The following is a 12404-nucleotide window of genomic DNA, read 5'->3' as shown; positions in this document are numbered from 1 at the left end:
GAGCCAGGGTCCAAGGCAACAGACTGCAGCAATATTTATTCCTGTACAAAGCATTACAAAACCCCCACGGCCTCCCCTGGCATCAAGTCCCCCAATGCCCCAGCTGCAATGGGGATGGGCCACAGCTAGAGGGAAACTGAGGCACAGAGCCACCCCCAAGTAACCCCTGCTGGGGCTCAACACCCAAACACACTATATTCAGTTGTTTTCCCCAAATCCACTTCTCCACTGCTGAGCAATTAATAACAAAATTCTGCCCCCCCTCCCCACAACGACAGGGTACCGAGGGACACTGCCAGCCCCCCCACTATGCACCCACTTCTAAATAATTTATAAGCAGTTAATAAATTATGAGGATCCAGCCACAGGCTGCTGCCAGCCCCTTCGTTACTGCTAACGAGCAGCCCCGACTTGCTCCTTTGGCCAATAAACCCCAATACAAACCCCGAGACCAGAAGCGAGGAGGAAAATAAAAAACCAAAAGCGACAAAAAGCCCCCAAAAATCCCATTGCTCCGTTAGAAAATGTTTTGGCAGTGTGGGTGCAGGACACAGTGCTGCTGGGAGCGGCCGGGTGTTTCTGGGGTGCTGGGGCACTGACAGTGGCAGTGTCACCTCTGCAGGGTCCCACCGAAAACTGCGGAGTTCTGCTGAGGGAAGGATGCCCATGGGATTGGGGTGCTGGGGATAGCAGAGGGGGGGTGAACCCCAAGAAGGGGTCCCCACACCCAGGGGATTGGGGGAAACAGTCCCTGCAGTAGCCCCAAAAGTGATTCAACCCCAAACCCAGCCGAGGGGCTGCAGCACCTCCCATGTGCCTGCAGGGTGATGGGCTGCGATGCAGCTGGGCCAGGAGCAGGCAGGATCTCACCCTCACACCTCCCACCCATGGGGGCAGACCCCAAACCCTGTGCACATCACCCAACACCCCCAAAAAACAGCTCAAAACCCAACACATGCCAGGTGTGAAGAGCCACTGTACACAATGGGCAGTGGTCCCATGGGTGGCACCACGATGCGTGGCTCCCACTGCTCCCAGAGGGAGGCAGGGGACCCCCCACCCACCCCAGCTCCATGGGGGGGCAGCCCCTAGGGCCAGGTGGGGTGGGAGAAGGTGATGTTGTAGAGACTGGCCCAGCTGGCGAAGACTCTCTTCTCGGTGATGAAGCGATGGTGGTTGCCCTTGCGGCTCCGCTCGTTGTGGATGTACGTTGTGCACTCGTCAGGGCCCTTCGGTTCGTAGTAGTGATAGGGCAGGCGGCGGGGTGGGGGTCGGTGGCTGCAGCCAGGGGGGGAAGCATGGGGTGAGCCCCACGGTGGGGCCAGGGGGCTGGGGTAGGGGCCTGGAGGTCTCCTTACCCGCAGTAGTTGGGTGGCACCATGCCACAGACATGGACAGCGTCACACAGCTCCACCGCAATCACCATGGTGAACCAGCCAGTGCTGAGCCATGAGTGTGACCTCTCCCTGGGGAGGAGAAACGGGAGGGGTAAGGGGGCAAGGTGACAGGGGTGATGGAAGCCCCCAGTGTCCCCAACCCACCCTGCACACCCCCAGCCTAGTGCTGCAGCCCATCCCACGGAGCAGCCCAAGAGCCAGCTCTGCCCCTGGGATTCAGAAAAGGGGGACACGGTGCAGGAGGTGGCTCTGAGGTACCTGTCCTTCCCTGTCTCCCCCCGAAACAGGTCATCAAACTGCTTCATGCGGCCGGGGGAGACAATATAGGCTGTCATGTTAGGGAAGGAGGCGCTGACGCGTTGGATGATTTTCAGGAGGCTCTTCTGCATCTTGGCAGGCGGCCCCCAGAAGATTAATATGGTCTCCGGGGTCTTGTTCACGAACTCCTGGGGCCGCTTGAGGACGCGGTAGAGGCTGGAGTGGGCCACCACGCGGAAAGTGGTCTTGTTGCCCACGTCAACCTCGTAGCCGGTGGTGGGAGCATCATTCATGCGGATGGTGCACTCGGCCCCGTCAATGGCCGTGCCCAGGCGGGTGCCCAGGAGGTGGCTGGAGCTGGTGACGATGACGCACTGGTGGCAGTGGGCAGTCAGGGTCTGGGGACCACAAGTGCCATGAGCAGGTGACTTTTGGCGTCACCATGACCCAGCAGGGAGGGATGGAATTGGGACGGGGGACAAGGCACTGCCGTTCCGTGCAGAGCCAGGGTCCCCCTGGTGGGGACAATTTGGCTGGATGTCAGTGGAGAACTGAATCCTGCACCCGCCACTGAAGCCAGACCTCGCTGCCCAAGCTCATACCTTGTTACCGCAGGCGGGCAGGTACCCGCTTTTCACCCCCCACTTCCTGAGGTCGGGGGGCCGGCGGGCTCTGCCCCGCAGGCGGCTGTAGGGGAACACCTCGCTCCCACTGCCGGAGCTGTAGATGATCAGCAACATGATCAGGGCAAACAGGACCCCCAGGGCGGCGGCGCGCTGGCTCTGCGGGGGGGGGGGAGAGCGTCAGCCGCTGCCCCCATCGCGCGGGTGTCAGCATCCCGCCCCGCTCCCGGTGGCATCTCCAGCAGGAAGCCCAGTGTCCCCAGGGAGCTGCCTGCTGTCCCTGGGGTGATGCCCCGGCACTCACCGTGCTGCCGCTCATGTCTCTGTGCCAGCCTCAGCGTGTAGCGATGGCCGGTGTCCTGCAAGCACCTGCAAGGCACATGGTCACCCCCAGCACCATCCTCTCACCACCGTGCTCAGTGTCTCATCTCCCCACTGCTCCAGGACAGGGATTCCGGATAAGCCACCAGACAGCCCAGCTGTGCTAGAGCAGAGCCCTGCGGGCCAGGCGCCCAGCTGCACCCCCAGGTTCCCCACTGAAGTGGAGGACAAACCCCAGCACTGCTGTGGGGAAGGGAAACGCCACAGGCAAAGGCTGGGTGAGCTCTGCGGCATCGAGCAGCCGAACCCAACTGCACTTCATGCGAGGGAAACCCCACAGCGGGCTGCGTTCCCAGGCAGGATTATCCCCAACCAGCAGGGCTGAAGCTGCTCAAACCTGCAGGGTCAGGGAGGGTGAACGGGCCGCTCGTGCCATGAAATCCCATTAAAACAACCGGCTTGGACTGGAGAGAGAGGGACTGAGACCTGTAGGACCCTGCTCATGCATGGACTCAAATCTGGCTGGAGCCAGCAGGGACCCCTCCAGCCCCGGGGCCCAGGTGCACCCCGGGTGGCCGCCCCAGCGGCACCTGCTCCAACCTCCACTTGCCCAGCCTCCCAGAAATAGAACTCACCCAACTTCATTTTTTAAAGTCCTCATTAGTGAGTCACAGCTGCTCCTGAAGTACTCAGAGCCAATTGGAAATGAAAAAAATATAAAGATGGAAGCCTCTTTACTCATTGCCCTGAGGGAAGCAGGGATGGAAAATTACGCAGCAGCCTGGGTTGACACTTGGGGGGACCCTGAAGGGCTCTCAGCGCTGGTGTGGATGCCCAGGAAGGTGCCAGCCCCCCCAGGTGTGTGGGGGCAAAGGGGTCTCGCTGTGCACAGCCTGAGGAGAGGAGGACCCTCGTTCCGGCCACCGCTCAGCCCACGGGTGACTCCGCAGCGGGGACCCCGCGGGCCTTACCTGGGCAGGGGCTCTCATCTGCAGCGGGCGGCGAGCGGCGCGGGGGGGGCCGTCATCTCCTCCTCCGCCCCGTGTGCGCCACGGACTGCGGGGGGGTGCCGGGCCCCGCCGGCGAGCACGGCCATGGCGGCGCCCCGGGGGTCACATCGCTGCTCTGCGGGGAAGGGCTGATCCAGACCCGCTCCCCGCTTCCTGCACCCCCGGGGTGCAAATCTCGCTGCACCCCCACGTGCCGGTGTTCCCCCCTCCAGCCCCGGATGCAAACCCTCCTGTACCCTGGGAAGTGAAAACCTTCCCCCGGCCCCCCGGGATGCAAACCTTCCTCCACTCCTACGGGCAAATCCTCCCACCCCCCGGCGTGCAACCCCCCGCTCCCACATGCAACCCCCCCCGCTCCCGGGTGCAACCCCTCCCCCCCGGCACCCCTTGGAAACACCAGCTTCCCCCCCGGCAGCCCCGCTTTGCAGGAACCGGGCAGGCCGGAGGCCGCCCCCGTCCAGCCGGGGAGGAGTTCCCACCTTCCCCGCGCCCCCCCGCCCTCCGCCCTCCACCGTGCACCGGAGCGGCGGGGCGGCTCCTCCGGCCGGACACGGCGCCATTCCCCCCACCCCGCACCGGCTAAACGGGCCCGGAGGAGACGCGCCTGGTCCACTGACCGCTCCGCAATGCACCGCGACGCTGCTGCCGGTGCCGCCGCTGCTGCCGCCCGGACCGGGGCCGGAGCCACCGCCGCGCACCGAGCCCCGGGAGCCGCGCACCGCCCGGGGCCGGGAAGCGCCGCGGGGGTCCTAGTGCCGCCCGCCCGGGCCGGGAAGCGCCGCAGAGGTCCTAGTGCCGCCCGCCCGGGCTGGGCCACGGCGGAACCAGCCGAGGTGCCCCCGCCCCGTCAGCCTGGCCCGTGAGCCCCCCCGGGGGAACCGGTGAGGGCAGCGGGAGGCGTTGGGGGCGGCAGCTCTGCCTGTGAGTGCCAGGAGCAGCACGCGGAGCCTGAGCCGCTGCCCGGCGCAGGGTCACATTGTTGGGATGCCGCGGCCTCCCCCGCGCTGGCTGCACAGCCCGGGGCCCCTCTCCGGGGGATTTCGTGGGGCGAGGAGGAGATTCCACCGCTGACCGGCACCTGCATCCACCGACACCGATCTGGTGCGATTTTGTCTTTGCTGTGCTAGTGATGCCTGTCCCTGCGTGGGGTTGTGGCAGCTGGAGCACCCAACAAAGGGCTCCATGGGCTCTTCACAGCATCCCCAGGTCCCAGGTGACTCACTCCTCGCTTGACCCCAGCACTTGGCCTTAGCTGAAACAGGAGTGAACGTGTCTCCCTTTGCCCCTCCATGGTCCCCTGACACCCCCAGGCCCACCCACACGTGGCATTTGTTACCGGTTCAAAGAACCACTGTGGCAGCTCCATGCAGCCAGACTGGGGGCCGCACACATGCCCATGGTGTGTCCCGTGTCCTGGGGGACGTGGGAGCTGACAGCCATCCTGCCCACAGCCCAGCACTGCTCAACTCTGTGGGGCTGAGGATTGCGCCAGACCCAGCACGAAATCCACACCAGACCAGTGCCCGTCCTGCCAAGACACAGCTGCTGGTTCCCAAACAATCTCATCCACGGGCTCTCAGCACCCTCCCCCAGGCTACGGCTCAGCTCTACCCCCTTGTCACCTCTCCCTCTTATTTATAGCCTGGCAGGAGAGCAGGACACCACAGCCCTGTGACCAGCTGCCATCCCCCCATCCCGTGTCCTGCAGTTGAAAGGGGCACAGCATGAGGCACCACCAAGTTAAAAATGCTTTTAATGGCCACATTTGCTTTGGTCTGAATCCAAGGGCACTTGTGACAAGGCAACTTGGAGCTCCCGGGGTGCATGTGGCCCCTGCACTTCCCAGCTGGGGGGACGCAGGGGACAGCAGGGACCTGCCCGGGCACAGAGCAGCAGAAGGCAGCAGCACGGGGAAGCCTGGACCCCTGCACCCCACATCCCGTGCTGGGTCTCAGGGTGCAAATGAGCCAAGGACTGTGGGGAAGCTTCATCCCTGGGAGAGGCACCAGCTTGTGGCCCTGGCAGAGCTGAGCTCTCCCACCCCTTGTGCGGGAGCCCAGCAGTGTGAATGTTTAATCCTGCATTAAATATTCATCCCAGCAGAGCGGGTGGCAAACCTTCGTAGTCGCCCTGGGTCCATCCTGGCAGACATTCGGAGCCAATGGAACTCCGTGGGTCCAGCTCATGCCCCCCGCACACCAACATGGGGGGTCCCAGCCCACCCACCAGCTGGGGGAACCGGCTCTGTCGCTGCACAGGTGGAGAGTTCCCGCTCCAGGGCTCAGCAAAAGGCTTCGAACCGTGGCACTGGTAGAGCCGGCACGCGTGGTTGCAGGACGAGAGCTGCTGCCTTGCCCCGCGGCTGCCGCCCTACCTGCCCGCCCAGGATGGGTGCATGAAAATGATGTTCCTCTTCTTGGCCCAGCGGGAGAAGATGGCTTTCTCGGTGATGAAGCGGTGCCCGGCGCGGCGGGCTCGCTCGTGTACCAGGTACATCTTGCACTCATCCAGCCGGCCCTTCTCAAAGTAGTGGTAGGGCACGCTCGAGTGGTTCTTCTCCCTGGTGGGAGGGGATGGGGTCGGTGTGGGATGTGGGGGGACACCAGATCACCAGGTGTCTGCCCCCGCCACCCCTGTCACACCTGCAGTAGCTGTCGCTGACCATGCCGAAGACGCAGATCTGCTCGCAGAGCTCCATGGCCAGGATCATGGTGAACCAGCCTGTGCTCAGGAAGGAGCCAGACTTGATCCTGCAAAGCACCGCGGCCGCGCTGGAGCAGGTGGCACAGTGCTGCCATCCCAGATGGGCTATGGATGCCTGAGGGGGGACGGGTTCTGTGACAGAGGGACCCAACGGGGGCTCCTTGGAAGCCGGTGGTACCTGTTCTTCCCTGTCTCGTTCTGGAAGACATCATCGCAATACGCCATCTTCTCCTCGGTCAGGGTGTAGATCTGCAGGTGGGGGTAGGTCTCCATCACCTTCAGCAGCACCTGGTACGTCGAGCCCACCTTCTCCCGGTTCATCTTCTTTGCGGGTCCCCAGATGATGTAGAGGGTCTCCCGGGACTGCTGGAAGAAGTAGGGCTGGTTCTTCAGCAGCAGCGGGACGCTGGTGTGTGACACCACCCGGATGGTGCTCCGCGCCCCCACGTCCTCCTCGTAGCCGGCGGTGGGGGCATGGTTCATGCGTAGGACGCACTCCTGCCCATCGATGTCCTGTCCCAGGTGTGAACCCAGCATCTGCCCCGAGCTGGAGACCACGGCGCAGCGGCGGCACAGCGCTCGCTCCAGCGGCTGTGGGGAGATGCACCGTCAGCTCCACAGCAGCTGCATACACAGCAGCCCAGCCCGCCCTTCCCTAGAGAAGGGGAAACTGAAGCACAGGAGGATCAGGCTGCCCCGTCTCCACGCACCTTCCCATCAGGGACACGGCTGTACCCCTGAAACCTGAGGTGGGTGGGTGCCGCGGGGCTGCCCCGCTCCCCCGGGACCCAGCAGCAGGGCTGCAGGCAGGTGTGGGAGCACAGCAGGACGTACAGCACAGCGACCGCTGCCGCGCACACCAGCATCAGGAACAGCCGGACCTGGAAGTAGAGTGGGGAGGATTTTCCGGGGTCTGGCCACACGCACCAGCCTCACATCAGGTGCCAGTGGCCCCGCGGTGCCATGTGGCATGAGGAGAAGGGTGCTCGGGTGCAGGTGCATTGGCCGGGGTCCAGCGAGGAGGTGCAGTGGGGAGCACGGGGTGCTTGCGCCCCGCTTGCTGCCTGCAGCAGAAATGCGCCCCCCCCCCCATATGGCCATGCCGATGGGGCCGGGGCTCCATGCTGCCTGTGGGGACCGGCAGCTGCCAGGCTGTGCCCTCCCACTGCATCATTTTGGGGGTGAGTGGTCCCCCGGTGCTGGTGGGGTCTCCCTGGCCCTTTGCACCCCGTGCCCACCGGGGCCCCGCGCCCTCCGTCCCGGGGGGTACTCACCAGCGTCTTCATCCTCGGGGGGCTGGCGGGGTCCGGGGGTCACCCGGAGGCGGGGGCCTCGCACCCTGCACGCAGAGGGGACTCAGCAGCGGCACCGGTGGATGGGGCATAGGGGACCCCCCTGTCCCCAGTACCCCAATGCCCAAGGTCCCCCGCCGTGCCCAGGACACACCCCTTGTGCCGGGACCCCCCGGCGGCCAGCACCCCCCCACGCCCCGGACCCGCCCGTGTTCCCCATCCCGCCGCGGTCCAGCCCCCCGGGCAGGGTCGGAGCCCGGGAAGGGGCGCCCCCGCGGAGCGGCGCCCCCGGTGCCCGGTACCGGTCCCACTCACCGCGCCGGCAGCCCCCAGGGCGGCCGTCGGGCCCCGCATCCCGGCCGGGAGGCACCGGGCTGGGGCTGGCGGGGCGGAGCGGGCGCTGCAGGACCGGGACCGCCCCCGCCCGTTCCCAGCACCGAGTTCCGGCTCCTCCGGGGACGCGCCCGCCGCCCAGCGCCGCCCGCGGCTCCGGGACCGGTACACAGCATCGGCCTCCGTGCTCCGGGACTGGCCCCGGCACCATCCCCTACATCCTGAGACCGACCGTCCCGGTACTGACCGCAGCACCTACTTCCCGTGCCGCCGGTACCGACCCCACCACCCATCCCCTATGTCCAGGACCCGGTACCGACCCCAGAACCCACCCGGTGTGCGCCGGGACCGACCCCAACACCCCTTTCTCTCCAGGCTCCTGCTCTGCCCTCTCAAGCTTCCCTCCAGCCCAGGGGTCCCCGCGGCCACCCCCCTGTCCCAAAGCCCCTTCCTCAGCTCTGTGCACCGCCAGCTCCCACCCACACTGGACACCAGTGAGCTCAGGACTGGTGACAACAGCCTGGGAACCCAAATGACCCCAAACGGCTGGGGAGCAAGGCCTCAGCACCCCAGTTCCCCTGCGATGGCCCTGGGGGGACTACTGTCACCTGCAGCCCCCACAGTGGGGCTGGGCCACCAAGTGCCGCCGAGACACGTCCCCAGAGCGAGCTGGCACCTGCCCGCCTGCCCAGATAGCAGGACTGGACTTTGTTTTCTCCCACTGTCGACAAAGAAATGTGAGAAGTAACGCTGAAACTGGTCCAAACTCTGGCCTCTGCAGGCTTGGACTGAGAAGAAAGAGGAGGTGAGGGGTGCTGCTGGAGCCCTCGGGCAGCAGCGCCTGGTGACACACCTGCAGATGCTCAGAGATGTGACTGAATTTTCTCCCCTTTTTCTTCCCCCTGCCCCAGCTCAAACCCAGCATCACAGAGCCAGCTGAGCCACGTACAGTGTGCGAGGGGCTGGGGAGCAAGGGATTCCTCACCAGGAGAAAGGACAACGGCAAGACACAGGCAAGGTAAAACGTGAGGGTTGAGGACTCAGCCTCAGGGACAGGCAAGCAGGGTGGGTGCGCAGGCCGGCACGGCCAGGCAGCCTCCCCAGGAGCCAGAACAAACCTCCAGCCCCAACTGAGCCACCAGACCACCCTCCAACCGCAGCCACGCCATGGGTTACACCCCAGCCAAGAGCTGTAGCACCTGCGGTGGCCCCGGGCCACCAGCATCATCCCCTGGCAGGACGGGAGCTGATGAGACAAGCTGCCGTCTGGGGGGGGGACAGTTCACAGCACATGTGAGAAAGATCAGGGCACCCCAAAACTGCCCCCCTTTTGCTGGAGTTACCCCTGGCAGGGCCAGCGTGAGGCTGGGTGTGCCCAGCCTGGCCAGGTTCTCTCTGGCGCAGCAGCGTCTGACAGTGGTGACAGGAACAGCACCTGCCAGCGGTGGAGCCAAATGCTTCCTCGTGACTCAGGGCATCTCTGCATGCCCAGCCTCACCAGGGTCCTTCCTCAGGAAGGTAAAACCCCCCAGCACCGTGACTGGCCCCTCCAGCAGGAGATGGAGAACACAAGTCTGGCTTTTCCAAACTCAGTCACATTTATTTCCTCTCCTGTATAAATCCAATTAAGCCCCGCCCCCCAAACCATATGTAAACGTTTAAAAAAACCCAGAAGGAACAAACTACTGGACACAGCAAGAGCAGACGGGAAAGATCACCCAGAGGCCGGGCAGTGAGCAGGGGCCAGAGCTCGACTCGCGCTCCGGCAGTTACAGCTGCTGGACCCCCCAGCCCCTCCCGCCAGCATAAGCCAAAGCGCAGCAGGTCCCTGGCAGCCAGGGATCTGGTCCCTCTCTTGATGAGCCCTGGAGGTCAGTTTTGTGTCCCTTTGGTCCATAAGTTTTAAATTACAAGTGGTTTTGTCTCTGTGGGAAGGGAGGTGGGAGCATGCAGCCCCCTCGGTGCCGGGTGCTCTGCAGGGGCTGTGGGTGCTGCCAGCAAACCCTTTCCTGGCTGTGACACTGCAGCACGGGCATCTTCCCCTCATCTCCCTCAGCTGGGCCTTCAGTCCGATTTCTGGGCAGGCTTCCTGCTCTTCCACATCACGACCATTATAAAAATGCCTGCCACGAGAGAGAGAACAGATTCAGCCAGAGAACTTCCAATTACAGGCGCTTTTAAAACACAATGTAGTGATAAGAAGAACCTCAGCAGAGTGAATGAGAAACAGTTCCGCCGTTTGATAACAGCCAGAGTTACAAAAACACGCCCCGAGAGCCTGTGCCAGGCCGAGCAGCAGCAAGAGCCACAGAGAGTGTGTCACAAGTTCACATGTTCACTAACCCCCCAGCAACTCTCTTCCTAATTTAGAAGCTTCTAATTAGAACAACAGAAATAACGCTCACCTATAAACAGCAGCAGCACCAGCCCGGCCACCACGGGGATGATAACCGCAAACTCCCGAGGCAAGAAGTACCGGTGGATCCCGTAGTCGCTGTCAATGAAGGGCTGTGGGGGACAGAGAGAGGAGTCAGCAGGTGGGACAACCCCAGGGCAAGTCCCTGACACCTGCAGCCTCGTGGTTTCGAAAGCGGGATGGAAATAACCTGCACGTGGCTCAGCCCACAGCTGCAGGGATGTGACGCGGGGGGGAAAAGAAGGTTTCAGCGTTCAGCAGACAATGTGAGGCTGGCACAGGGGTCCTGCAGCCCCGGGGTCTCAGGGGGTCACAGCTGCTCGCCTGCTTGGTGTTGAACCCAGCAAACCCCTGGACTCTCTGCTCTGCAGAGGGACTGGCTGATGTGGATCAGTTTCACAGCGATCCTGCACCAGACTCTGGACACTAGAGAGCAGTGTAAGGGTCCCTGCACAGCAGCGAGTGCACCTACACGCTCCAGACATAAACATGTGTCGGGCAGCAAAGTAGAGGCAAGAGGGAAATTCAAAGCTCTCAGAGGTCAGAGGGGAAGCTGCCAGTTCAGACATCGGCCCAGGGCCGGACAAGACCTCTCATACCTGGAAAGCTCATGAGGAGATGCTTCTTTCCAGGAAGAAATCCTCTACTGACCTCAGCTGATGTGTCCCTAGAATTGGGCAACTCCCAGGCTCACAACCACTTTTCCAGAGCTCTGCATTCCCTAAACCCTTCTCCCTACCAGACTCCACGTTTCGTAAGAATCATCTCTTTTTATGCTTCCCTCTGTGATCTCCCGCCAGAACCAGGAATTGGGAGGACTGTGAACGTGAACACCAATGACAACACCTCCAGAGCGGCCCGGCTTCAGCTCTCGCTGATGGCTCGAGCAAGACTCGGATCTTAGACCGCCCGGGTCAGGCTGTGCGAGAGCTGCAGGGCAGGCAGCACGATCGGTGCTTGATCTCACCCAGCAAGGGCAGTGCCAGCACAGAGAGGAACCTCTGCCCTGAAATTTTTAAAAAGAACGCTGGCAAGGCCGGGTCCTTCAAGCACATGGACACACCAGCACCTCCGCAGAGCCCAGGCTGACAGCGGTGTGAAGTGACCCGGATTATACTGCTCCGAGCCCCGTACCAGGATGACGATCCAGAAGGTGTAGTACACGAAGAGGAGGAGGCTGAAGGCGACCAAGCAGAACCCAACCAGCCGGTCCGTCAGCGTGGCCTGCAAGGGAGCGGCAGTCAGAGCGGGGCCCGCACGCTGCGCCCACGCACGGAGCCGTTACCGGGCACCCGCTGCTCCTCCAGCCCCGGGGCAGTGAACGCGCCGCTGCGGCTCCGCCCACGGAGCGCACGGGAGACCCGCGGCCGCAGGAACAACCGCCGCGGGGGGAACGGCCGGGCCCGGCTGCTGAGAGCGCTCCGGGGCCGCCGCCCGGCCGCGCCAGCCCGCACCCCACGGCCCGCTGCTCCCACGGACCGGCCCCGCCGCTGCCCCGGGAAGGCCCCAGGAGGCGGCGGGGACCCGGCCTGGAGGCTCCGCGCTGGCTCCCGGCCGCGACTGAGCCCAAACCCCCGGGCCCCCCACGTTAACGGGCCGAGCGGGAGGATCCCGGGTCCCTCCGGGGCGGGGGCGCTCCCGGCCGCACTCACCATGGCGACCGGCAGCCTCGCCGTTCCGGGAGCGGCCACCAATCAGCGAGCGCCGCGCCAGCCCCACCCTCCCCTCTGCCGGCTGCGACCAATCATTGGAGGCGGCCTTGGGCCCGCGGCATTGTGGGAAGCGCGGGCGCGGCTCCCGCGGAGCATGCCGGGAGATGTAGTCCCGGCGGGACGGGCCCCCTCAGCCAGCCCATCCCGGAGCGGCCCGGCTCACAGCCAGCTCCCCACACCCGGGAGACCTGCGCCGCAGCCCTTGGGAAGCGGAAAGCGACACCGAACGGCCGAGGGACATGAGGGAGCGGCGTTGGCTGAGGAGAGGGCGGCAGCTGAGGGAAGGGGAGCACCCTGCGCGGCACCCGGAGGTGCAGCTCCCATGGCGGAGGCTCCTCC

General features: G+C 64.3%; 3 protein-coding genes across 9 annotated transcripts; all 3 read right to left on the bottom strand.

The window, feature by feature from the left end:
* Positions 1-9: 9 nt before the first annotated feature.
* ST6GALNAC6 (ST6 N-acetylgalactosaminide alpha-2,6-sialyltransferase 6) lies at positions 10-4518 on the bottom strand. Of its 7 annotated transcripts, none has more exons than XM_082067843.1 (8): positions 4227-4518; positions 3571-3724; positions 3235-3345; positions 2583-2647; positions 2258-2437; positions 1656-2053; positions 1359-1466; positions 10-1278 (listed from the first exon to the last, which is right to left on the bottom strand). In XM_082067843.1, the coding sequence occupies exons 4-8, from the start codon at positions 2595-2597 to the stop codon at positions 1089-1091; spliced, it is 891 nt and encodes a 296-aa protein (XP_081923969.1). In that variant the 5' UTR covers positions 2598-2647; positions 3235-3345; positions 3571-3724; positions 4227-4518; the 3' UTR covers positions 10-1088. The 7 variants fall into 7 exon arrangements, with proteins under 7 accessions (XP_081923969.1, XP_081923970.1, XP_081923966.1 ...); XM_082067844.1 differs by having other exon boundaries at positions 3235-3279; XM_082067840.1 differs by lacking the exon at positions 2583-2647 and having other exon boundaries at positions 2258-2375.
* An 827-nt stretch (positions 4519-5345) lies between these two features.
* ST6GALNAC4 (ST6 N-acetylgalactosaminide alpha-2,6-sialyltransferase 4) lies at positions 5346-8046 on the bottom strand. The gene is made up of 7 exons (XM_082067828.1): positions 7920-8046; positions 7587-7651; positions 7023-7193; positions 6491-6903; positions 6252-6359; positions 5984-6169; positions 5346-5750 (listed from the first exon to the last, which is right to left on the bottom strand). The coding sequence occupies exons 2-7, from the start codon at positions 7596-7598 to the stop codon at positions 5693-5695; spliced, it is 948 nt and encodes a 315-aa protein (XP_081923954.1). The 5' UTR covers positions 7599-7651; positions 7920-8046; the 3' UTR covers positions 5346-5692.
* Positions 8047-9519: 1473 nt separating this feature from the next.
* DPM2 (dolichyl-phosphate mannosyltransferase subunit 2, regulatory) lies at positions 9520-12066 on the bottom strand. The gene is made up of 4 exons (XM_082067800.1): positions 12006-12066; positions 11488-11577; positions 10343-10445; positions 9520-10060 (listed from the first exon to the last, which is right to left on the bottom strand). The coding sequence occupies exons 1-4, from the start codon at positions 12006-12008 to the stop codon at positions 10002-10004; spliced, it is 255 nt and encodes an 84-aa protein (XP_081923926.1). The 5' UTR covers positions 12009-12066; the 3' UTR covers positions 9520-10001.
* Between the last annotated feature and the right edge of the window lie 338 nt (positions 12067-12404).

This window comes from Streptopelia decaocto (assembly GCF_964273445.1).
Source record: "Streptopelia decaocto genome assembly, chromosome: 17".
Lineage (NCBI taxonomy): Eukaryota > Metazoa > Chordata > Aves > Columbiformes > Columbidae > Streptopelia > Streptopelia decaocto.
Note: the sequence above shows the minus strand (reverse complement) of the source record. Positions and strands in the feature narration are given on the sequence as shown.